The sequence below is a fragment of the Pyrgilauda ruficollis genome, unplaced genomic scaffold, assembly GCF_017590135.1.
Source record: "Pyrgilauda ruficollis isolate IOZ18807 unplaced genomic scaffold, ASM1759013v1 scaffold3, whole genome shotgun sequence".
Taxonomy (NCBI): Eukaryota; Metazoa; Chordata; class Aves; order Passeriformes; family Passeridae; genus Pyrgilauda; species Pyrgilauda ruficollis.
In genome coordinates, this window is record NW_024524377.1 from 1,756,101 (window position 1) to 1,783,105 (window position 27,005).

The 27,005-nt window shown below is 42.8% G+C and overlaps 1 protein-coding gene across 2 annotated transcripts in view; it reads left to right on the forward strand.

Moving 5' to 3' along the window:
* The window catches only part of GTDC1 (glycosyltransferase like domain containing 1), a 197,797-nt gene extending 177,801 nt beyond the window's left edge, over nt 1-19,996 (forward strand). The window contains exons 8-9 of one of the 2 annotated variants that reach the window (XM_041473204.1): nt 17,181-17,311; nt 19,293-19,996. In XM_041473204.1, coding sequence (XP_041329138.1) covers nt 17,181-17,311; nt 19,293-19,402 — 241 coding nt within the window. In that variant the 3' untranslated portion in view covers nt 19,403-19,996. Of the gene's footprint in view, nt 1-17,180; nt 17,354-19,292 lie in introns of those variants that run through there. The other variant, XM_041473196.1, reaches the window with a different exon arrangement.
* Nucleotides 19,997-27,005: the final 7,009 nt, after the last annotated feature.

Below are 27,005 nucleotides of genomic sequence, written 5' to 3' on the forward strand. Positions count from 1 at the left end.
CAATGTGATGAACAGCCTTGGCAGGAACCATATCCAGCCTGATTGTATTGTAATACTGTTTGATGCAGCAGTGTGTTTGATCAGTTACAAGTGATGAGTATCATATCACATCAAACAATTTAATACAGTCTCATTGTATGGAATTATGGCTGCTGTCAATCAGCATGTGGCCTATTCCTTACAGATCTGTCTTTGGGAGCTGGAATACAGTGGTAGCTTCATATGCATTAATAAATAAAGTGCTGCTGAAATTCCACACAGACCTGTTGAGGTTTTTGTTTCCCTTTCATGGCATCTTTATTTTTTATTTCATTTTCATGATCTTTTATCACTCTCTTCTTTTTGAATGCTGTGTGGAGTTGAATTCACCTGGTCAACAGGACCCAGGGTGGGGCTGGCATGCTTTGAAGTTTTTTCCTAAAGGAAGTGGTTCTTGGCTTAATAAATGGCATATTTCCTTCTACATCAAAAATTATCCTCGAGGGTAAAGCAAGGCCTGATGAGAGACAGAGACAGGAACAAGGATAGCTGCATTTAAGAGATATTTCTGATTGACTTCGGGGTGGTGACTGAGTTTGAGCTCATCTTGGGTTTGGGGAGTGCAGCCTGGCTTTCCCTGGCACAGATTTCCCAGCAAAACTGCACTGATGGATCAGTGGGAGCAGTCAGGCATGGTCAGGAGGAAGCTCAGCATTATGTAACTCCAACAACCTGAACTCGGAGGCGTCCATGTAAAGTGAATAAATAAAGACCCAGATTGTTCCTGTAATATCATCCACCTGATAATTCCTGAGCTCTGCTCAGCCAGGTATTTCCTCGCCTCATAATCCAAGCAAGATAGACCAGGCCCCATATGCTCTGTTTTCCATATAGCAATGGGTTGTCCTGTTACACAAATCATTCCGGAATCTTATTCTTTTTATGGATTATAAACTGGCCACAATGATACCCTGCTCTTGCAGATGAAGCTGATTAATTCAGAGCCAAAGAGCCCCACAGTGTCTGACAACCTGGGCCTTATGGTGCAAGGTAATGCAAAGATAGCAAGGGTAAAACAATATTTACAAGTGTCTTTATAGCAAAATTGTTTTGCTCCAGAGCTGGCTTGCTAATGACACTCCAGGATCACACAGCACCTGAAGTGGAGCGTGTCCTACCCTGGTTTATCTCATGTCTGGCATTAATTGGCAACGGCTCCGTCTGAGACCGTGATCCAGTCAAATCCTGTAGGCCACGCAGGTCTGGGTGGTATTTAGATCAGAAAACTCATCCAAGCAAGAGGAGCATTGGTTTGCCACTAATCCACAGGAGAGCAGTACCTCCACAAGGTTATTTGTAGATTATAAGGCCAAGAAAGGACTATTTGGATCATCTGGTGTCACGTGTATAACACAAGCCATATGACTTCCCGCAATTAATTCCTGTTTGAACCAGAAAAACTCATCCTCTACTGGTCTAAAAATTGCCAGCCATGCAGAAGCCACCACAACCTTTGATATTATTAGATACGGTGTTTTCAGAGAGATTTTCTCTCCAACAAAGGGTCAAAAGTGACAGTTATCTCCTGTGATTATTAGATACTTGTTGCTAGGGCAAGAATGTGAGTTACAGCACTGAGACCGAGGTTCCCGAGCACCAATATCTTTCACCTGGGTTTTTCTTGCAGTCTTATCTCCGTCTGAAATCCTTCATTTTGCCATTTTTTCTGTGGCTTTTAATGCAAAGAGCAGTTCTTTGGCAGCCACCACAGTGATTTGGTGCACAGAGCAATGGTCTGTTGATAAATAGTGGTCCCTGCACTCATTTGGTGGAACTCACCCAAAATCACCAGGAATGCCATTGCTAAAATGATAGCCATACCTATAGTTAAGAGGCCTTGATTTGATGTGCATTTTAAGGGTTTTAACAAAATAAAATAAAATAAAATAAAATAAAATAAAATAAAATAAAATAAAATAAAATAATTGCCAGTAGTGTAGGTTGTGAAACCATTGCTGCTTGCTGGGATGAAAGGCACCATATGTGAAACATGTTGCTGATTTCTTATCTCCAGAAAAAATGTTATTAAAGTGTAGAGGGACAGAATGATTTGTTTCTGCTGTAGGGGCAGTGTTTCATGGGTTTAGAGAATGAGGGTGGTTCCCATTCCCTCATTATATGCAACCTAAATGAATGCTGCTGAACGAAAATGTCAGAATTTAGTTATAAAGGGTTTTTTTTAAAGTATTTTTTATATATTTCTGTAAAAGGAAATGTTTTTTATAAAAGGAAATTAAAAAAAAAATCCCACAGAGCATGACTTTTTGCAGGCATTCACCCTCAGCTGTACCACACATCCATCTCCCTCCTCCAGCGCAACCCTGGAGTTGTGAGAGAAATATTATTTTTCAAACAGTGAAATGTGCTTCCTAGCTAAGGAGATGGCCACATCTCCCCTCTGATAATAACAAAAAGCCTCACAGGCCAGCAAAATTCATCCCCTCCTTTCCTTTCCTGGAGGGTAGAGGGAGCAAAATTCTCAGTGAATGTGAGGACAGTGAGCTGTGGGACAAGGGGACCTTTCCTCCCATGGGTCCAGAGCATCCAGCACCCAAATGATCCCACCCTGGGTGAAGTGAGGGACCCCCAGCCGTGTCCCCCAGGGACACAGTCCTCCCCTGCTCGTAGGATGCTCAGGACACAGCTTGCTCTGAGCAAATGCTGCCCAATCCCCAGTGTGCGTGTCCAACACGAGATCTCCGAGCATCTCGCTGAGAGGATGATCCGACAGGGCTTTCCCAACATAAATGGTTCCATGGCATTCTCCATCTTCCCTTCCCTGCCCTCCTGGCTCTGGTGCAGGACCCCCAACGAGTTAAAAGTGTAAGAGCTGCTCAGAAAGAGGTCAGCTAATAAATGATATCGAAATCCCAGTCCCAGATTTTCTGTTTCCAACATGCTGCGCAACTAACACTGTGACATTTTGGCAAGATGATGGAGAAAAATCCCGTGCCAGCTGACTGATGAGCACCCATCTTTTTTAATTAATTGGGTTGAAAAATGTCTTGTGTCAGTTTGAATGTAGGGGCTCTTTCAGCTGTGTTTTTCTGGATACTTACATAGATGTATCTAACTGCAGATTTGAGAGCCCAGCGTGAGGCCTCATAAATGATAAAAATATGTATATATTAGAATTATACACACACACACACATGCACATATTGGATAAATTGATACTTAAACATATATGTGTGTGTATAATGTTCTGTTCTCTGTTCTGAGAGATATTTATAAATAGATTTTATATATATCTATCGCTATTATTCACAGCTCTATGTGCATGTGTATTGCAAAATCTGTTTGGCTTTTATTTCCTGATATGCTTTTTAGTTTTTAGCAGAGTAATATATCTGATTTCTCTTTAAATTAAATGAATTTATTTGTCTGCCTTCCCTTAATGGAATCAGTTTTGATATACTCTTTGTTCATGCTGTTACAGGCTTCAGTCTAAGGGCTCTTTGTATTAACTTTTTAAAGTTACATTACAAAGAGGTTTTAAGATTTCCCAACAGGCTTTTATTTAACCAGGGCTTTTGATCTCAAACCTGCTGGGGCCTAGTGAAATCCTTACCAATTCTCCAGTAACTCCTCACTATTGGAATTTGAAAAGACCCACCTGAAGGATTTAACTCGCTGTATGGCTTCAGCCATCCTTTAGATGCTTCTATTCATGCAGACAGCGAGGGGGTCGGGGGCACCCTTTGTGATCCTCCAAGTAGCCTAAGGTGCCCTTTGCATAAGTTGTACTCCTGAGGAAATAAAAATCAGGAGGACACAAACCTATATACCTTATTTCCTGCTATCTTTACTTAAAGGAGGAGCACAGGGGGTCTGCTTAACATCCTTTGCTACCTAAATACCTTTTGGACATGGGAACTCAATAAAGGAACTTTCATTGCATCCATTACCCTACTGCGGTGCATAGCAAATTAGATTTAAAAGGGTACTTTTTCCCTTACAGCTATTTCTATCATTTTCTTTAAAATTTCAATTTAGTGTCTAGTGACAGAATATTCTGTAATGTACATTAGAACTATATAACACCAATTATGCTAACTGTGAACATTATTTCAAAAGAATTAGTTATATTAAGTTATAGATAAACCGTTGGGAAAAAAAAGGTCAGGTTAGGGGAAAAAAAAAAGGAGCTATGTGATAATGTTTTAAAGGAGCAACATGAAGTGAATGCTCTTTTCATTTTTTAATCCTTTCATTTTGCATAACCCACACTGAAATTTTGCAACTGGTTTGGTCTTGGTTGTTTAGGCAGGGGGGTGGCGTGTCACTGTGTTAGTTTACAGCTACAAATCGTGGTGTAAAACCTACAGCTGGGTCGTGTGGTTGTGGAGAAATATCATTTCCTCCATTTGGAGGGAAATGGAATTGCAGAAATCCATGAAAAGTCTTTTGGCAGGCACTGGTGATAGGTACACAGGAAAAAAAAAAAAAAAAAGAAAAACAACAAAAAAGGAAAAAAATGTTGGCAGACCAAGCTTGAAAGAATAGAACTAAGCACATTCTTGTCACAGTTTTGGTTGTCTGTTTTCTTTCTCATGACTGTACCACACATGATATGTCTGTTACCTGCATTTTGGGTTAGCTTTCTCAGATTAATTCCTTTTTCTATTTCAGCCCTATGTTAAAATAAAACCACTCCACAGAGTGTAAGAGATTCTAAATGTACCTTATGTTTTCATGACTCTTATTTTCATTTGTCTATTTCACATTGGTTTGTGGGTTGGAGGAGTTTTGAGTTTCAAGATGTTATGTATTTGTGCTCCTTCTTTGTGTGCAGTTGATCTGGATGTGCATTGCACTGGAGATGCTTTTTGTGTAGATGAATAAAATAAAAATTCTCCATTTTAATCCTTATTTTTCCCTGCCTTAGAATTGGTTCAAGACTTTTCCTGGACCATGTGTGGTTTGGTTATTTCAGTTTGTAGGGACTCCTGGCAAATCATTTGTGTTTGTTTGACGACCTGTGGGATCAAACTGCCATGAATTTTGAATGTTCTAAAAACTGTGTAGTTTACTTCAGCTAAAACCGCCTTCCACTTGAAAACATAAATCAGCACAGTTGAAATCTAGTCAAGGTCTTTTTTTTTTTCTTTGTTTTTTTTTGGTTTTTTTTTTTTTTTTTTTTTTTGTTTGTTTTGGTTTTTGGTTTTTTTTTTTTTTAACACTTGGGATTTGCCTCAGCTCCAGCTTGAGCTGAAGCATCTCTGTGCTGGTCCCTTGCATCCAGAAGAAAAGCTGGATGACGTTGCATGAGTCAAGTGCCAAATTGCTAAGCAGAGGGCAGTCCTGACTGTCCATCACAAGTGATGGGTCCTTGGGCAGACCCTGAAATGTGCTCTCCCTGGGATTGCACCTTCTGCAGGCTCACTCAGGGTGGGTTTTCCTCTTCTGGGGCCTTCTCACACTGGTCTAGAGTACAATGACTTCACAAAACCCATCAGGCTCCAAGTCAGTGAGGGAATCATTTAGGTTGGAAAATATGTCCAATATCACCAAGTCCAATTTAGACTTTTGTTCATGACTCTTTTTACTTTCAGCTGCAGCTCCAAGTGGAGTTACAGTAGGAGCTTTCACTTTTTCTCCAGCAGTGAAGTGAAATTGGAAGCAGATGTGAACGCTGGCATTGTCTCTGGGGGACAGATGATGTTATTTCACCAGCTTGACATCTGTTGAGACTTGATTAAACCCAAAGCGTGCTGGGCTGGTCCTGTTCTCTAGATCCTCTGAAAAGGGATTTGTCCCACCAAGTGTTTTTGGGGATTCAAGCCTCCCTGACAAACCTGGAAGCCTCTGAGCTGGGGCTTCAAATTGGACTTCTTTTTATGTTCAGAAGATGCAAACCACAATGGAAAGGTTTATATCTCTGTAGCACGGATGTGAGTCTTTAATATTAGTTCATCTTTATAGAATAGTGGGAAAGAAAGGCAAATTGAGAGGGGAAGAAGGAGCTTTTGATTGGCAAGGCCTGGCGATACTTTTGGATGGATGTCTGTGTGAGCCCACAGGATGATGCCCTGATCCAAAACCCTTATTCTTAAAAACTTCCTGACAACTTTGCTGGGCTACATCATCCTTGCCCACCCCAAAGAGGGAGAAGCTGTGTTCCTCCAGCACATCTTTTCCACCATGCTGTACCCATCACTCTGTGTCTTGGAGGGTATAGAAAACCCTAATTTCCATGTGGATGGTGAGGGATGCCTTTGTGGAGGAAGCAGCCCCGGATTCCTGAATAGCCCCCAAGAAACCAAAGCATCCCAGGTTTTGTTCTACCAGCTCCCTCTGTGACCTTTGGTAAGCAACTTAACCTGTTGTCCTCAGGATCCCCAGTAAAATGGGAGACCTTAATACTTATCTGGTGGGATAACAGTGCTTAATACTTACCTAATTGGATGACAATACTTACCTACATACCTCACAGGGGTGTTGTGAGGATTAATTAGCTAATGTTTGTAAAGTGCTTTGGAGATGGAAAGCGGTATATAGTAGTGCTAAGCACTGTTACTGTGTCAGCACCCAGACCTTAAAATGGCTAAGGCTGCAATAAGAGTTTTTATATGTTTTAAAATAAGCCAATTCTGCAAGGCATCCGGATGCTGGGATTATTTTTAGGCAGAGATTTCTAAGAAAGTTGGGAAACAGAAGGGTATAATTATATGACCTGGAACCTTTTGTTGTTTCTTTTAGTTGACCAGCTAAACAATCTTAGGTGTTGTTTGATGAATTGTAAAAACTGCGTGTTGGAGTTTAAGACATATCAGTGTTTACTCTTGCTGATCAAACAATATTCGTTGAAATAAATATCTTTGCTATAATTTGGACAAACAAATATATTAAATAAGTCAGAGGAAGTATTTATTCCTGTGTTTTTTCTTTCTGTGTTTCTTTCTGTGATCAGCTTTTTTTATCAGTGTAATTCTGCTCTTGTTCCCATTAGGGTAACTGAAAGGTAACACCACTGCAGTAAATGGAATTACACCAGATACAAAAGTATTATGTGAGAGCAAAATTATATTTATATGTGGTCTGAAATGCAACCTGACTCTTGGTTTTAAAGAAAAATCAAACCAACCATTCCTAGAAATATGTATAAATGCAACTTTAACAGAAATTGTCAAGCTCTTTGTTGGATCCTGCTTGTTTCATGGCAACTCCTAAACAGATTTTGCAAAAGGAAGGTCTGGTATAGCATAGACCATATTTTCCCTTTTGTGGGAGGAAACTTTGCAGGATTTTTGCCTTTAAATATTTTATTTGGTTCCTAATGTGGGCTCTCGATCCAAGAAAGCGACTTTATAGTTATCAAAGCACCCATTTGTATATTTTTTTGTTAGAGCGTTTCTTCAGATCTTTTCCTCCCAAGTGTTAAAGAGAATTCCCACAAATTCCTAAAATCTGTTAAAATACAGAACAGAGTGCTCACATTGGTATGTTGTATCTTGGCTGTCCCTGGTAGAGAGCCTGTGCATTTTCATCCTGGGTATGCAGAAGAAATTCGATCTGCTGCTGGGCTAAGCACCAGGATTTGGTTGGCTCTAGGACCAATTCTTACATTTGTGCACCGGGCAAATATAAGAATGGATAACACTTGAAATAAAGCCTACCCCAAAGCCTTTCGTGTGGATATCAGGTTATTTGAAAACGTAACGGAGACCATTCACCATAACCAAGGGTGAGTCGAGGAAAATGGCACCAAAGGACTCAGGGCAGCCAAGAGGAAAGCTCAGCCCAGCCCCGGTGTCCCAGCTGCCAGAACAACCGAGGAGGATTCGGGGCAAGTGGGCCAGGAAGCCAGGTGTGGTTGTTGGGAAGGAATATCTCCCAGATTAACTGGTGTTTGGCCCTTCAAGCTGCCGTGAGAGCCCAGCCCAGAGGTGCTGAGTCCAGCTTTGGACCACAGGAGGAGGTGAAGGGAAGGATGGCTGAGGCTGTCACCCTCGAGCTCTTACATAATGTATGCATGTGAATATAATGGCTGTGGAGCACTCTGCACTTGGTGTTCCCAAGGAGGAGCTGAGGGGATGAGGGGACTTAGTGTTTGGGGAGAATTATTTGTATCCAGGCAGCAGAATTTGCAGACTTAGAGGCTGGGAAATTTGGTTGAAGTACAGGACTTTGCTAACCCCTCCGTGGCCGTTGTTAGCATTTTCCAGAGGAGAAATTCTTGCCAAAATGGCGAGGATTGCCATAGTCAGGGCCTGGAGCTGAGAAGGTGAAATGCAGACAGGGCGTGAAATGCCAAAGGTGGGGAAAGAGGGGGTTGCAATGGGACATCAAACAATGGGAAAAAAAGTAAAAATCTGAAATTCTGTCTCTGCTTTCAGTGACCTTGGACAAATCATAGAAGTGCGATGTAAAATGGGATAAAAGCCTATTTCTACTGCACTTTAGCAATGATTAGAGAGAGTGCAGTGCCCAGGTGCCACCGTGATGGAGACAGACACAGACAGGCAGAGCAGCTCCCAGTGGGACTACGCTGTGCATCTTGTGCTGGGAGAGCACTTCTTGTCTCTTTAGCCTCAGGATACCTAAAGAAGATGTAGCTGTGGGTAGTTTTGTATACCTGGATTTAATCTTCTCTCTCCTGCCTTCTCAACTCCATCTGATGGTGTAATACATATTTCCAGCATATTTACTGGTCTGGCAGCACTCCTTTGAAAAAGAGATGTTCTGGAGGGAAAGCACAGCCCAAAGTCCACCTTCCTGAGCAGACTCTGCTTGCTGTGCCAGCGATGAGTGACGTGTAAATCAGCTAGTAACACCTGAAATTGCTTCAGTGAAGTCTACCAGAACTTGTATTCCAAAGGTTTCTTTCCTACTCTAATAAGTGCTTAATAAATAACAATTTCTATTAAAAATAATAAAAAAAAAAGTAGTGGTCATACAAATAAGACAGTGCTACTGAACAGGAGAGCCTCAAGGGGACACATGATACCTGATCACTGAGGCTGCCTCTGGCAGTCAAAGAATCACAGAATCATAAAATCATAGAAAGGTTTGGGTTGGAAGGGACCTTAGAGATCATCTGGTTCCAACACCCACAGGCACATCTGGGCTGTGATTCATTCTATATTAAAAAAGCTCAGTGGTCTCTTCCTCACCTTTGGCCAAGGATTTATGCTCTTCCCTGGCAGTAGCGCTGATGTTCCATGGTGCATGACCACCCTGGGGAGCCAAACTGGCCAAACTCCCAGCCAAACCTGGGAAATGAATCTCCAAATGGTCCCTGGAGGTGTTAGCCCCAGCCTAGAGAAAGAATGTAGGGTGTGGGATAAGGAATATTGGGAAAGGTGGAGGCATAGCAGCCTCAGAGGGGTCTGGATAAGACATCAAGAAGAAAATACCTTGCTTACTGTTTTTAATCGTTGCTGGTGCTGTAGGTGGTCAGATACAAAAGACTAAAAAAGAGGACAAGAAAGGGCTGTCTTAAATTATGCATTTATTCAGAGATGGCCTAAATTAAGCAAAGGACAGGATGTGCAGGATGCTGAAGTCTGTGGCAGACCGGAACCCTCTTGTTTCTGCCTCAGCCTCATCTTCATCACTGCAATGAAAAGTATTTGTGCTCTGCTCAGCGTGTGCGGATTTCTGCGGCCCTCAATGGGATTGCAGGGAGAATCAAAGTGAAGAGTCCTCTTTAGGTCCTCAAGAAATAGAGCTTTCTGCTGGTTAACCATTACTTTGCATTTTCCCTTCCTTACAAAACGACTGAGGTTAAACATTAAGCGCCTGCAGTGAAGGACACCTGTATTTGCTGGTCCCATTATGCAGCTCTACTGAAAAGGCTTTACAGCTGTCTAAATTAGCATAATTAAATCCACATCAATTAAAAAACCTCCATCATCTCTTTCCCCTTCAGATGCAGATAGTCGCATTTGTCTAAGGTGCTAAGTGACAAAGGAACTTTTTAACAGTGGAAGCCCGAGCTGAAAGGAAGAGTAATACGGGTTGTATATTGGCCCAAGGTTCACCTTAACACCAGTGGAAGTGATTAGTGGGTGCTGCTCTGCCTAAAGAGGTAGAGCTGCCTTTTGCATGACAATGATGCCAGGACCCAGAGCCAGGCATTAGAGATGTGCATTTTACAACAGGCTTGGCTTCTATTGCTCCTTTATACCCCATTAATGGGGGGAAACAAAGCCTGGCATGATTTGGCCAATTTCCCCCACCCTACTTTCTTCCCTTTTTTGTTTTTTTTTGGGGGGCTTTTTTTTCCCTTTTTTTTTTTTTTTTTGGGGTTTTTTTTTTTTTTTTTTTTTTTTTTTTTTTGGTTGGTTGTTTTGTTTTAGGGTTTTGTGTTGTTGTGTGTGGGGAAGCCCCAGTGACCCCAGGATAGCAGCAAGGCTGCGCTGTGTGATGCGAGCGAAGAGAATTCCTCCAGATGAAAACTGACATGGGGTTCAGGGGTTAATTTCTGGAACAGGCGCATTTGCATACAAATGAAAAATGATGGAATTTCTGTTCTCCTAAATTTTCAATGTCATCAGCATCAAACAGCAGTCAGTGCTCCCTTGCTGTTTGAAGAATATTCATTACTTCAGAAGAAGGGGCACCTTGTTTGGTATTAATCTCCTCTTCAGGTCAATGACTTAATTTGCTAAACTCCATCTGAAGTGCCACTCACTTTTAGATTTCTCTGCTATTCTTTGTTATTTTTCATAACATGTTCTTAATACTTTTTTTATTTGTAAGGGGATACGCGTCCCCAGCAAATGCAAGCAGGAGGAAGAACTGCCTTTATTTATTTATTTATTTTCACCCAGAGAACTCAGCACCCGTCTGTATCATTTCTAGCACGTTTTGGTGTCTGCTCGCCTTAAAATTCATGGGGGTTTTAGCAGAAAGAAAATAACTTGTGGACTCAAATGGGAAAACAAACATTTTTCGTTCAAAACTGACATTTAAATGGACATCTGGTGCCTTGTGCAGCAAGGTTATGGGGTGTCATGCCTCTAACAAAAGGTAACAAGCGGCTAAGTGATTAATCCCCCAAAGAAAATCACAATATTCTTTTAGTTCCTGCCTCTGGAAATTCTCATCTGAAACCGCAGTGGCTGAAGACGTACTGGAGGAAACTTTTGTGCTAGCTCTTATTTCCCCATTGTCCTCTCCGTGTCTGCCAGGGGCCTGAGGAAGGATCCCATTTCCCTCAATTTTTGTCCTTCATGGTTATAATTCTTGTCCCTGAATAGGATTATTCAGGGGATCTTTAGATCTTCAGAGCTTGGGGGTGTCTCTGGGAGCATGGCCCAGGGCTCTTGGGGGGCCATTCCTACCCTGTGGCCTGGGTGCTCCTGGCTGAGGGTCCCAGGGGAGAGTGGGTGTCCCTCTGGGATGGGAGCCATCCAACTCATGTGCAAAGGCTTAAAAAACTCTCAAAGTCAGGATTTGCCCTATAACCTTTTGTTTTTATATGTCCAGGGCTTTCTGAACTTTCCAGTCAGGCTTATTCTTGATTCTCAAAATAATGGGGGTTTTTGTTTGTTTGTTTTTAAATTATTAATCAGATCTGATTTTTTTTTTTTTTGGCATGAGCACTTATGGAAATGAAGCAATTGCACTGTCTGTTCTTCTGTCTGTCGCCCCTACTAACTTTTGAACCTCTTTGCCAATATCTCTCCGGTTTGTTAACAGGCTACAGAGCTCAAAGGTGTGAAGTGCTTTCCAGTTTTATTTTTTTTCTTCCATATCTAACTCTGAAATGGTAACATTTACTGTTGGAAATAGAACGGACTGCTAAGCTTTCTCTTTTTTTTTTTTTTTTTTTTTTTTTTTGTGAGTTGCTAAGGGGAAAAGAGGTGATCTGAGGATTAATTCCCTGTGTGTCTCTATGAAGGCTGTTAGCAATTAACCAACTCGCTCCGGATGCCTCCAAGTCCAGCTGGGTGAGGTTCAAGATCCTTGGCAAAAAAATATCAAACAACAAACTATGTACACATAGTATATACAAACAACTTGCATGCAATTGCCTCTTGCTGCCTTCTCTTCATGTAACCTTTCTTTAAACTGAGAATTTTGTGGTTTTTCCATATTTACGGAGCGTGCCACTCAGCGGGGCTGTAGTCCTGAGCAGGACCTTGAGCACTCGAAAAATAAAAATAAACAGGGGCTGATGGGGGGGAGTTACATTCCTACCTGGAGCATTAAGTTAAGAGTGTCTAAGGGCCTTGATCCTCAGCCCCAGCCAAGCTGGATTTAGCATAGGTCATACTAAGGTGGGGCAAAGGGGGCTTTGTGTCATTTTTAGATCCCCTTATCCCAGGCTGCGGAGCCCTGGTGTGATGGATGTGCTGGGAGGTTGGGATGGCAGAAGGGCTGGTGCAGCTGGCCCAGCGCCATCCAGAGATCCTCTCCACCAAGGGCAACTCGGGGGTGATGGGATAAGCCAGCTTTGCAAAGGCAGCTGCTCTGGGAGCCCGGATCTGCCTCGTTATCCGCAGAGAATGTCCTCGGCACACAAAACTTTCTCTGTGGGAAGGCTTGGGTGTGGGAATGGATCCTGCGCTGACATGTCTGTGATGAGTGGGGAGGTGCTCCCCTCCAGTGCAGTTTGTTGCTGTCAGAAGAACAAATCAAGGAATTGTCAGATAAAGCCAAGAGAATCAGTGAAAATCAGTGACATCCAAAATTCAGGGCCAAAGAGTTACAACTGCCCCTGTCTTGTGCTGTGAAATCCTTCTGCCAGGGGGGCTGGATTCCTCCTGATTCCCTTACGTGACAAAACACAGGCGGAAAAGTGACTCTCGTGAATGCTTTTGTGGTGGAAGGCTCAGGATTCTGTCTGAGGAGCTGATTCTTAGTCACATCTGTCTGTCTTGTTGTATGAATATTGATAATGAAGTCAGAAAGAGAGACTTGTCATCCTAAGTGCAGCAGACTCTGGCACTTGCCTGCTCGGAAGGAGGCGGCTCTGCTGCTTCGCTGCTGCCGGTGATGTCGGTTTGTTGAAATAATATGTCTCTGCCAGCTGAGAATCTGGCCTTAAAATGAGAAAAGTTGAGATTCCCATTGTTGAATTAGTTTGGCCACATTAAAAATACGTTGCTCTAGAAATGTGTATATGAATATGCTAATGTTTATTTTGCTAAATGTGCTTGCCAGGATGTGCCATGTGGCTGAGTTAGTGTTACTTTAAGAATCCTAATTTTTTGCCTTTTCAGACTTTGGATCTTTTAAACTTGTAAACACAGCATTTTGTTGGCAAAAGCCTCTATGATTTTATGCATACAGCTGACTTTTATCTTCACTTTTTACATCACCTTAATACTGAAAGAGAGAAAGCACTCATCTGTTTATGATAAGTTTATCAGAAATACTCCAAAGTTTTCCATGACTAAGATATTATATCATTACAGTGGCTTGCTACAGGGTAATTTCTAGACAACAAACAGAATATTTCAAAGCCCAGATGTCCTGTTTAGACAAGGGGGTTTATATTGATTAGGATCTGCTTTCACCTAACATCGTGTAGTAAATATCACAAAGAAGTAATTAGAAAATTTGGTACAATATTTAGTCCTAGTCCCTGTGTGCCAGAATTGTTTGACTACTGAGAAACTGGAGCTTGTTTGCATCCCAGTGTGTTGTGAAATGCAAACTTCAAAGAAAATATTATATCTCCCAACTCCAGCTCGTGAGAGTCTTGGAAGTATAATACAGAAAGGCTTAACAATCCCTGCTGAGGAAAGGGCAATTTGACACTGAAACTACTGTTAAAGCACCGTTGACACTCTGGTGGGCAAAAAGTGCTTATTAGAGGAGTCTAGTTACAGTCTCAGGAGCCAGGCAGAGAAAACGCACCCGAGCCATTGTGAAAATTGGCAAGTTGCACCAAATAGATGTGTTTTGTGTATGTGTCTGTGCTATTTTTTTTTTCCCCCCTCCTTAACTACACGTATCTCCATGTTTGCTTCGTAGGCTTTCCATAAGATTGGGGCCCTTGCGGTATTCAAATAAAATATTTAGATTTGCAAAACTTCTGGAAGCCAGATTTTAAGGGAAAAAAGAAGTTTTTTGTCAGATTGTCAATGTCTGAATTTCATCACAATCTGTTCAGCTGTTTGTTGCAGGCAGGCGTAAAACATAGTGGGTAAGTGTGTGTTTGTACTTCTTATACATATTGAAAGAGGGCTGCCTAATCCCCTTGATGAGGAAAGCTCTGTAAATTATATACATCTGCAGGCACTGTGCATGGGTAGTACAGAAGCAGAGAGGCAGATCATCAGTTTGAGGGAGCAAAAAGAGTTTTCTCGCAAAGTCGACGATTGGGAACCTTAGAGCAGCCCAGCCTCCTGGTGATGTCACTTACTTGTGGGTTTGTTTGGGGTTTTTTTTGAATGACCTGAATGTTTTGCCTTAAAAACTTCGCCTAGGAGGCCCTTCTACGCACCCAGGATTCCTGGCAAGAGAAAAAAAAATATTTGCTGATGACAGCTCTGAATATATTCTCTTTAATTGTCACTTATGTCTCTGTCCCATCCTCTGCACTGTGCTAAAAATAGTAATTCGGGTTGATGGTTTCAACACCATCTAATGTATGTATATTATTGCATAAAAAAACCTACATAAAAATGTCAGGAATGAGACCTAAGCCAGGAATAAAATTGAAAATCACAAACATGAGAGAAGACCCAAATAATGAGGGTGTTGCAGGGAAATGTTATATTGATGTCTCTGTGTAAATACATGCAGGCAGAGCAGTAGAAATCCCACCACCTTCCATGCATAGAGGATTCCTAGAATAATATTTGCCTTTTTTTTTTTTTTTTTTTGTAAATATGTAGTTAGTGTTTATATTTATCCTCAGCCTTCCCCTGCTTCCTTTAAGAGCATAATTTGCTAATCATGCTACAACACTTGTAAGGTAAGTGCAGAACATATTTTCCTGTCCATTTTGCAGAGGATAAATTTGTCCAAATCGTACAGCATGTGTCTGGCAGAAGTGAGACTAGACACCAAGGATAAAATCCCTTTGATTTCACTGAGGCAAGGATTTTATTCCAGGAGTTTTGTCTCCACTTCTCCACTCTGTCTCCTATGCCCTGTGTGTTCTGGGCTTTTGTTGCTACTTGATCCAAGTCTTGGCTCATTGGGTTAAAGGAAAGTCTGACAAAGAGGCAGCAATGGTAGTGTTAACGTGACACTGTAGTTATGGTTTTGTCAGCATTTCCATTATAAACTTCTGTTTGCAGCAATTATAAATCAACCATGAAAAAAAAAAAAGGAAAGAAAAGAAATGACTGTGAAGTAAAACTTGGCATACCAGAGTCCAGGAGGGAATTTTGAGCTTTTGGAAATAATGGCTTCTGATTACCATGGACAGGCATGACATGATGTGCAAATATACACTCCACATTGCACCGGAAAAAAATCAGAACAAGTGTCACCACTTTGTCATGGCCAAGAGTGTGAGGAAAGGGGGTCTTCCTGACTTTTGGAAATGCAATAAATATTTTATTATTCTCAGAAGCATCCTATCAATGCCCTTAACTACTTAGTTTTTTCTGTTTACTTTGTATCATCCCATACAAAAGAATGTAAAGGGAAAGATGATGGCTGGCTTTGGTGTTTGCAGTGGATCAGGCAGTCAGCTGGTGTTGATCAGCACAGCTCCACCCAAGTCCAGTGAAGTGAGGTTGGCTTACACCAGCGGACAGTCTGGCTCCATATCACCTTTCCACAGGAGGCTGAGGCATTTGCTACCCATTTGGAGCCCTAGTTGGTGTTTGTTTAATATTGGAAGTCCATTCTGCCATACTGATTGAATTCCAGTGGTGGGATAGGCATAAGTTGACTTGAAAGTGTTTTTGCTGAGGTCGTAGTTGGTTATTTTGCAGCTGTATTGTGCTGATATGTATTGCATTGTATTCCAGGCTTTTTCCTGCTGCACAGCAGAGCGATGGAGCAGGTGCTGCTCAGCCAGTTCACAAGTGTCAGGCCTGTCCAAGAGGCAGCAGCTATCACCTACCCTGCACCCAAACCGTGATTTTGCAGGATGGAGCTGAGTCACTGCCCATTCTGGGTCAGAGCTCTGGGCTGTCCCCGGGACGAGCTCCCTCCTGCATCATCATCACTCATGAGTCACGCGAAAGACGAGCTGCTGGCTCATCGGAGCAGCATTCCCCAGCAGCCGAGCTGGAACCCGAGTCCTTATTCCTGAATTCAGCTTGGAAATAATGACAGCTCCGTAGCAGCTTTGGCTTTCGGTGGTGCTGCTAATAACTGAGTGCTAAATGTGGAGCAGCTCTGCAGGAGTGTCCCAGAGTCAGGTTACGGGGAGCAGGCGACAAAACAAAGGTGTGGCAAACTCAGGGTAACTCATCGAATTGCGCGCCGGGGTTGGGTGTAGGGAGGAGAGGCAGCAAAGCTCCTTGCTGGGGTTTTTTTAGATGTGACATTTCAGTGATGTACCAACAGAGGAAATTTTGCTTGCAGAATCCTGTGAGCAAAACACTTCTGAGAATGTATGTATACAATTGTTTAAAAAAACACAGGGTTACTGACACAGATGCCAATTTGGTAGGGCATATGGAACATTTACACTTGCCTTTTTCATTCTTTCTTGCTACAGCTGGTACTGATTTAGTATGTGAAATTTTACTAGCAGGAGTGCTAATCAAGACAGAGATTTCTGTGAGGATTTAGTCATTTATGTGGAGGAAAACTATGGGTATCATTAAAAAGTACAAGATCATCTATGAGAGGAACATTATCATTAGCAACCTAATTTTTAAAGCAAACAGAGGGAAAAAACCTACTGTATATCCTCAACAGCAGCGGCAGCAGCAGCAAATGATGTTCTTCTAACATTCAGTCATGTCACCTCTCTCTAAGTTTGAGCAAAGAAAATTTGAAATTCACTTGAAAATAAAAGGCAATAGATGCTCCAAGTGCTTTTTCAACCAGTGTGATAGCCTGTTCTGCTACATCAAATGGATATGGCTGGGAATGGGATTAAATCCAAAAGCCACATTCAAATCCTGGATCTGTGTTTGAATCTGAGGCCTCCATTCAAACCTAACTCTGTGAAGGGGCTGCCTTTCACCATCTTGGCATTTGAGAAAGGGCCAACAGTATCCCACATCTAAAATCCACAGTTTGTAAAAGTTCCCTTCCTTTTTTTTCAGGAATTGCAATCTGGGCCTGGAATGGAGACATTCAGATATTAAATACCAATTCTGGCCAATTTCTGATGGGACAAGAAATACCATATTCCACCACCAAGAAGGCAACGAGAGCGTATTACTTGTCCAAAGAGGTGATTTTTGCATTACACACGGTGTAAAAAATTATGCCTGGGTTTAACTGCCTCTTCCTGCCAAGATTATTTCAGCACAAACAGCAAGAGAATAACTGCTGTGTGTTAAGTGTGCTGTACAGGTGGCCCAGTGATACGGGAGACCTGAGCAGTAAAAGCCGACATCTGCGGCCGGAGGTGCCTGCGCGCGGTGGAGCCGCGTGCTGCTCCCCGTGGTGGGCAGCCAGCTGCCCCTGCTCACGGCTCTGCCCTCATGGAGAGGTGTGAGGGGAGCTCTGGAGTGCTCTCCCTGCCCTTTCCCTGCTGCCTTCCCAGCTAGTTTGGGGACTGTGATCGAAGACACTATGAGGAGGATGCTGGGGTGATGCCCCCAGGTGTTCTGAAATCTCTTGAGGTTTGCCAGTCGATATGCACAGTAAATAAACACCTGCCTGCAGCTACACAGGAATTCGTCTCAGCTTCTCAGGGATTGGCTTCATGTTGAACTTTCTGAGTATCTTTGCAAGCTGCTCCGCTTTGCCATGACAGGCACTCTTTTCTGAGGCAAGATAACGCTGAGGAGGGTTTGGAGAAAGAAACCAAGCCCCCTTCATTTGTTTCAGGAATGTTAGTGGCGTCCCAAGAGCCTCTCTTGTTGGGGAAGGCAGAATGTTTTAGGCAGATTCACAGGTATCACTGGATTCAGTAGCTTTACCCCAATGCAAATGGGAGAGGACTACTTTGACCCCTACAGGTAATGGCTCTCTTGTGGTAACTTCACAAATGCTGCAAGGTTATCTCACATATTTTGGGATAAAACTTTTGAAGGAGCCCTGCTAAGTTGGAATCTCTTTTTTCACTTTCACAACACCAGATTTCATTTAGTTATGACTAAAAATTTCCTAACATTACTATTTTCCAGTATCCCACCTTTTTAATCACTAGCAGAAAAGATGAAGACTTATTGTAGAGATAAAAAGAACTACATGATTCCTGGATACAACAATGACAATTTTCACTTAAAAGGCTTTTTTCCCAAAATACATATACCACTAAACGTGGTATCTCTGGGGGGCAGGGAAATGGCCATCAGGCTAATTAGCTCAAGGCAAGCGAAACCATAGGGGAGAAGGAAAAACAGCATTTATGTTGGCTTGAGCATTGCTGCTTACACTAAAGCTGCTTGGATGTCTGAAAGCCATGCAGAGGTGCTTCTGGCTCTGTGGGCTGTGGGAGTGGGTCAGCTTCTTGTCTGATGGCATCAGGGCATCCCAGATCTGATGCTGGCAGCAGTAGAGCTCCCTTCTCCAAAAACCTCAAGCGTTTGACTTGTGTTGTTACAGCTGTCCAAACTTCTTCCTAGCATAGCAAGGTTAAAGAATCTAATATTGGGTCAGAGCAGGAATATCCTAGGATTTGCCTCTGCCTCCCAGAAAGAAAATGAAGTGAGTCATGATGGAGATTTCACTGTTGCCATCAATAAGAACAGTTACATCACCAAAAATGCGCAGTGCAGCGAGCTGAAGTCTTAGACAGTTTGTGATGTTTAAACATCTTAAGCACTGTTGAGCGTTTTCTCTACATTTCTTGATATGGCACTGTGGTTTTATTTAAGCAATCCCGAAAATCGTGGCCAGCTGCACCATCTGCCAGAGATGATGCAGGATGGGTGCCTCCAGCATGTCAGCGCTCAGATGTCATTTAAAAGGGAAATGCTTTCTGTACTGGGAAGAGGGCAGAGACAAAGAGCCTGGGCAGGCAGCAGGCTGTGCTAAGTGGAAAGAAGAATTGATACCTTTTCTAAGGCCTGACCCGAACATCTGAGTTCCTTCCCTTGGGGTTTCTCACCCCCAAATGTTCTTTTTTTTTCTTTTCTTTTTAAGTGTGTGCGTGTCTGGTTTTTTTTGGTTTTTTTTTTTTTCTGGGTTTTTTTTTTTTTTTCCTTGGCACAGACAGATCCAAAAAGGTTCTGAGAGATAAAGACCCCTCTGATGTTGAACAGGTGGCTTGTCCAGGTCATCGAGCACGATGGTGGCTGTGAAAACAAAGCGTGTGGCGGTCCCACCTCGGCGCGAGGCGCGGGGGCGCGGCGGGGATGCGGTTGGCATTTAAAGGTCAGTCCCTGGCAGGTCCTCGGCACGTTCCCAGCAGCAGGTGACCTCCGTGACTGCTCTCCCATCTCACACATCCGCCTCATCAAGGAGCCAGGCTGCACCTTTATGAAACTGTTTGCAGAAGAACGAGGCGTGATCACAACTAAGCTGAAGGGTGTCATATTCACTTTACCACCGACATGAGGACCAGTGGTTGAATATTCGATTACATGTCAGTCACAGCACATTAGGCAATCTTCCAGTCTGCCAGCTTTGCCCTTCCCAGCTCCCAGCTAAGTGTCATCAGGAAAGAAGTAGCACTGTGAAGGCAGGAATTGGCTTGCTCTGGGAGCTTGAGTCCCCATGAAAAATGTTCTCTCTTATCATTCCAGTGAGTCTATTGTTTCCCCCATGCTCTGGAGAGAGGAAGGTTGTTCCCCCTGACTGTGGATTCAAACCACTCATGGTGCAGTTGCTACTCAATTTTGTCTCTAGATCCAAAGGTATAAATGTGTGCAAAAGCAGAAAATGTTGTATTGAAAAATTAGGAAGCTGTCATTCCAACTACATTACCAAAAATATTCTGCTCTTTCAAATAAAGTGGCTATAAAAACTTGTTGCTCTGACCAAGCATTTTCTGGACTGTTTTGCTTGCAAATTACTGAGTGAAAATATGCTAGGAGTGGAAGTTAAAGACTGTGGACAATTTCCCACTTTGCATAAGCCAGAAAAATCCCATCTCAGCTCCAAGAAGGAAACTACTTTCCAAAATCTCATGCAGAAAGTCCCGGTTCAGCTGGAACGAGCTGCTCCGTTTGTGCTTGGTGGTTTCTGGAATAATAAAAAACCCTGTATGCCCATGCCGGCAAGCACAAGCACCAAAGGATAATGTGAGTAGATAATTCCCTTTTGGAATTGGCATTAGGGGCTTATTATGGTTTTTGTTAAGCCTGTTAGCACCAGCTACGTGAGAAGTAATAGGGTGGAGTTCCCACTTTGCATCTTCTGCTCCCAAGGTAGAGCTGTGCCTCCTGTTTGGAGAGTTTCAAAGTGAATTTGAAATCAAAGGAGACAACACTGCCATGGCTGGGTGGGACATTCATAAGCAGAACTTTAGCTTTGTCTACTTTGATTTCAGATTCACTTTGAGTGTTTTTCTGACAGGAAGTGCAGGCATCACAAGACTCTTGGTAGCAGCATCACCATTAACTTTCCAAGTGACCCTTACTATTTAGCTAGAGAGACAATAAGATTGTGGTGGGTGTCAATGGGAATAACCTTTATGATACTTCCAAAGCTTCAATTCTGTCCTCAGGCTCCACAACTCCAAGAAATACTTAGAGGGAGAGACTGCCTGCGGAGTGAGGAGTGCAGTGTGATGGATGAAACAATAAAAATGACACCGCTGGTAAAACTGAAAGTTTATGTGTTGTGCCTATGATTGATGTCAGGGTGGTGGCATCTGGACCCTGTGTCATATTACGGGTGCAGCATGAGACCCTCCATGTGGCAGGATGGCTGCACCCATGGCTGGTAAGTCCAGGGAGGTGAATTTGGCCTGTCTGGTGTCTGGTGTCAGAACACCTCCATGAGGAATTGTCTGCAAGGATTGAGGGCAGCTCTCAGCAAAAGAGTGAGGTGGAAAGTGCAGGTCTCCATTTTGGGTTGCTCTTGGAGAAAATGGCTCTTTTCCCCCTATATCCCCCAGCTCTTCCTTGCCCATATTTGAAAAGGGCATCCTCAGTGCTGACAGCAGAGCTGTTACAGACAGAAGGACTGGGCTGAGAGCAGCCAGGGAAATGCACCTTACTTTTAAAAAGAAAGATGTGCCTTGACAGCTTGCCAAATGCCACATCTGCCTCTCTTTGCACCTCTGTGGGTGAAGCTGAACAGCAAGGTGGTGAAGATGAGCGAACTTATCCATTAACTATGTGAGATCCACTCTCTCCTTTTCTGTACAGCAGCTGTAGGTGATTCCTGACTGGAAGGACCTCCTGGAAACCCCATCTGCAACACTTGGGGGGAGGCACAGCTGTGAGCTCCCTGTGCTGGGGTGAGGAGGCACCACACCACTAACACCTCAGATGGGCTGGGAGGAGGGTGGGGAGCTTGGGCACTGGTAAGTTGTTTTTTTCCTCTCCACTTCCCCCCACCACTGTCAGTTGTCTTTGCTGCTGGATTTTTTTTCATCTTCCATGATGTCTCTCCGTTGGGGAATGCTGCTGAGGATGTGCAAGCCACGATGGCCTTTGAATTGGCTGTTTCTCAAGAGCTGAGTCTGTCCTTCCATTAACCAGGCAAGTCTAATTTGGTTTATCTTAGGTGGAATGATTTGGGCATTGTATCTAGTGTTGCATTTTTATTTCCTGCTGACAGTGACACTAAATCATAACCTGCTGGTCTGCAGGTATCTTGGTGGGAATATTTTGCCTGTGACACTGGGTCTGTATTTTGCATGCAGCACATTGGCATTGTGTAAATGTTATGAACAAGTTCTATTATCTTTGAAACCACAGAAACAACAGTTATAATTATAGTCTGAAGATGTTGTAGTGTTTCAAATGTGCCTGCAGTAGTAGTGCTGTGATGAAAACACAGTGTGTCCCTGCAGCTTTTGCTGTGTTCAATGACATCATAATTATGTTGCATTCGAGCTTATACTTCTGTCCTTAAACACAAACAGCTTGTGTGAAACCTCTTAGGTTTTCCGTCTCATTTCTTGAGATAGTCCCTGGACTAAAATTAGATGAAGCAGTGAATAAGGTAGGGTGGTGCGTTTTACAAGCTTTGTGTTGGGTTTTGCTGTGGATAAGTTGTAGGTAATTCGTGTTGTGGTATTTGAAAAATGAATGAATGTTATTTAAAACCGCCAAAAGGACATCTGCTGCTTGTTGGACTGTGATTTCCTAGTCCTGGGGTATTTGACAGTCCTGTCATTTGCGATAATGGAATTACTGAAAAAAATTATCAAGAAATACATGGCATTGTGAGTGTGCAAAACAAAGGCTTTATTTCTGGAGTGAATGGACTTTTAAAGGTGAAATACCCAAGGCATGTGGCCTTAAATTTAATCTACCTGAGCCTTCTCCCAAGTGGAGATGTGTAACCACATCCCAGTGGCACAACTGTGAAAAGCTGTCCAGGCACCCATGTGCCTCCATCTTCTTTAAAACTGACTTTGTGCCTACTCATGCTTGTCCACAAAGTTCCAAGAAAGATTTTATCTGGTTTTAATTTTTCATTTAAATTGTCCTAAAACGCAAGGAGCTCTGCTTGGATCACACTCACTAGATGCCCAGAGGTTTCAGTTTCTAAAGAAGACTTTTTCAGCCTGAAAATTGAACCTGAATTCCTTGTTGCTCCCTGGGGACACAGCAGTGTGTCCACATCCCTCTCTCCCATTGGTGAGCAGTGGCATTGCTGCTGGTTCTGTAGCACTGAAGCAGCCCAAGCACATCTTTAAGCCCATAGCCAGGGGTGTATGAACACTGGGAACCACAGTAACATCTAAAAATAACCACAGTGTAAAACTGGTTGAAGAATAAGGCAAGAATTTCCAACAAATATCTAATTACTATATTAAAAATATTTCTTTCATGTAAGACTTAGCTTAACTAACTCTGTAAATTAAATGTGGCATCTTTCTAATGCTTCTCTGAGTCTCTGTGATTGTTTTCATTATTGTTACGATTGTAACTGTTACTAGAATGAAATTATTTACACATAGAGCTAAATGATTATTTTCATTGCTATTCAGCTCCTGGCTGCGTTAGACTGTAATGCAGCCACAAAACACCCATCCTCTTCAAAGCTGCAGGTTTCCCCACTTTTGGGGGTGGCTGTGACCTGATGTTTCCATTGTTTGTGTGTTTAGGGTGTATCAGGACACGTCAAGTGGAAAATGGCAGATAAAGGGTCCTCTGCCATCACAGCAGAGTGCAGCTGCTTTGGGCTTTTTTTACTGCATAGTGGGCACTCAACAACTCTCTGCCCACTCTGGGAGCCTTCTGCGTGATTGTTCTCACTTCAGGAGACCCTTTTCCATGTGGGAACACCTGTTCATCCTAAAAAAGCATCCCTTAGTGTGTGACTCCATAGAGCCTCCATGGCTATTGGTGCTTTAGAAGCTTCCCTCAAGTTTTAGCACCTTTTTTCTATTTGCCTTCCCTTTTATTTGCCTTTGGTAGACCTGCATAGCATGGAAACATCCCCAGGACACGAGAGCATTGGCGTAACCACTGGCTGGTGGAGCACTGACCAGTAGGGCCATAAAAGCTGATGAGGTGTGTAAGCAGCAGAGCACGTAATGTCCACGAATCCATGGCACTTCATCTTTTAACACATGGACAGACACGGTCCAGTGGATAAAGTGAGAGCCAGGAGAACTCACTTTGGATCCTGGATTGGCCCCTGCCTTGCCTGTGACCTTTTGGTGGTCACTTCCCTGCCCATGGCTTTGCTGTTTTCCTGTCTGGGAAGAAGGGGGGAATGTAAGAGTGGGTGGGGGGAATGTAAGGTGTGGGGGGGTTGCCACGCCACATCCTGATTTATGAGAGGTCACAACCATCATGTCTGAGATCCTAATGGGAGATTCTGGAGAAATGCAGGAATTGGGCAGGTGCTTGGTCGGAGCAAATCAGCACGGCTCAATTAAAATCAATAGATTTATTCCATCTGGAGTGATAAAGGCTTTCCTGACAGTTAAACCACTGGTCCTTAGTATGTAAGAGGAGTTAAGGATGCTGATCCTTCCCTCCCAGGAAAGGTTGTGCCCAAGAACATGAATTTATGAACAAAAGGCAGTGGGATTTGTTAACAAACAAGAAGGATGTGTGGAGGTGAATCATAGGGCAATTTTATTTAGGAAACATGGAAAATGAACTAGAAACTCTTGAGTTACCTTTGACTCCTTAGCAAGGGCAAATTAAAACTGGCAACCCTCTGTCTAGCAATATAAAAGCATTAACATCTGCAGAGCTTCTGTTGGTAAATTTATGGAACAGATTGAGTAAAACTGATGTAAAAATGGAGCAGGCTTTGGATATGAGCAACTTTCCAAGTAGATACTCTTTCTGGAATTGGTCTGCAGCTTGTGCTGGTTTAGATAGACTTGCCTAGTTGACCTACTTCAAATCCCAACCTGGATGCTCTTAAAATAATTTTTAAAAAAATATCCCCCATTTCAAGATGTAAAACAAACTGACAAAACCCCAATTTTAAAGTATTCACAAAAAATTATTAAGTGTTTTAAAAGCATTTCAGTTAAAAGAAAAATCGCATCTTAATGCAGGGAACTTTTGCTTAGACTGGGCCTTCATTTCCAAAATCTGTACAGTAATATGACACAATAGACTGAGGTGCTGATTATGCCACAGATAATGTAGTTGTTAATGATCAAGTTAATGTTAAAAGCCATTACTGCTCATTGACATAATTCTCAGAACATTATACTGGAGAAGTGCACCTTTTGTGTAGCAACAAAATGACAAAATTGAAATGTTAAAAGTTGAGTGCCTGAATAATAGCCTGTGAAATCATTTAGACAAGATCATTGTTGTTGCTATTGTAAAAGAACCAGAGAGTGACAGAATGAGACAAAAAAAGGAGGGGGAGGAAAGAAAAAAAAAAAAAAGGCAGGCACCAGAGTGTCTCTTTCCTGAAGGGAGATGTAAGGTAGAGAGGATTCCTGCTCCTCTGCTCTCTGTCAGCCTCTGCAATTTGGAAGGTCTTCCTCTAACAACAGAGCACCCTCCTCTGGCAGCTCGCCAAAAATGAACGCCTGGCTGGAAGCATCGGGATGGGGACAGGACCCCTCGTGTAGCATCGTCCCAGCGCTGGGCTGGGAGGATTCACCTGGGCTGGAGGCACGGGAAGAGCCTTTTTTTGACTGCTTGCCAGGGAAATCTAGGACAGTGGGCCCAGAGTTATGTTAAAAAAAAATAAATCTATTGTGGAAGTTTTTTTCTGTTTTTCCCTGAGAGGGGGTCCTGTGCGATTGCAGCCGCTTGTCGTGGGCTGGGACTCTTCACCTTAAACCTGGAGGATTTGCAGGTCACTTTAGAAAAGTCTCTGTGCCCTGTGCCACCCACGGGCATCTCTGACTCTCTGGGCTTTAATAAACCCAAGAAAGACTGCAGAATTGTGGTAATGGGCTCCGCAACAGACAGACTATTAAACGCCTGCAGTGGAGGGACACTTTACTGAGCAATATACTGTACAACAAGCCCGTGTTAAAACATTGACCCACAACATTTGGTCCATAAAAATAGTTACATTCGCAGGGACTCCTGGCAGTGATAGTTTTAATGCAGGGTCTGTGTCATGGTATAAAATAAATGACTTCTTGCATTACAGTAAGGGCTTAAAAAGCTCAATTGAAAATCTTTCTGTGCCAAGCAATGAGCACACAGTGTAAGAACCTGCAAGGGATGGTAGTTTCATTCCTGAACCACCCTCAACGATCTGCTTTAGTGCAGAAACATCCTTCAGCCCAGAAGACAGGCCCTCCTTGCTATCTTTGTAAAGTCAGGAAAATCACTGTGAAAAAGGCATTGAAGGGCACTTCACTGGATTATGTTTTCATCCTGGATTTTCCAGGAACATGGTTTTCTAGAGTCACCTGTATCAATTGGACTTGGTTTGTTTAGCATCTCCCAGCACAAAAATATCACAGAAATATCATGCAGCCTTTTATGTTTATTAAGCTCTAGTAAGAGCTAATAAATGGAGGCAAAGGGTTTCAGTGTCATTTAATGCAGTTTGCCTCCTTTTCTCCAGCATGAGCCAGTGCCAGCCACTTTTTTGCTTTCAGGTGGGGAGGTTGAAATCCAAGACACTTCTCCTTCCAGGCTGCCAACCCACCCTCCAGCCTTCACTATTTTCCTCTCTAAAGCATTACCTTTCCTGGAGGGCTTTGATTATTGTCCCCCTGTGGCTCCTGTGAGCTCCCACAAAAGCATCCAGCACATTCTCTGCCTCCAGTGACTGTCTTTCTCAGGATATCTTACTACAGGGTCTGCTACTCTTGGCACCCTCTTCCTGTGACCCCAGCCACTATTGAATTAAATCTCCTCCATGGTTTGGCTATGAATTGCAGCCTAAAGTCCATAACTAAACTGTGCATGGTATTGGAATTCAGCAGGAGCTGGGGCCAGCAATTAGGGATGGTAGACCCTGCCACTTTATCTGTCATGACAGGAGGGAAATTTTAGGGAAGGAAAATTACTGGCAGGTCACAGTTTGGAAGGAAGGTAGCACTAGTATAGGGCTTCTGCTGTGCTCAGTGCTGTAGTGTAAAGGGTTGTGCAATTCCTTAGGAAAAGTTAAAGCTCCACAGAAGGGATTAAACCTTCTTCTGCTGCCTCTTGCTGTGCAGATATGGATTTTTTTTGTTTTTTTTTTTTTTTTGTTGTTTGTTTGTTTGTTTGTTTTTTTTGTTTGTTTGTTTTTAAGGTATGATCTTCCAGCTTGAAAAAGCAATTTTATTTTCTTCTGTTTTCAGGAAAGATAAATCTGAACAAGGCAATCTTTTTTAAAATCAGGAAAACTAGTCACACAGGCAGACCTCCACAGCTGGAGGTTTTCCATGCAGGTGTCTTCACCTCTCAGGAACAGACTGTGCA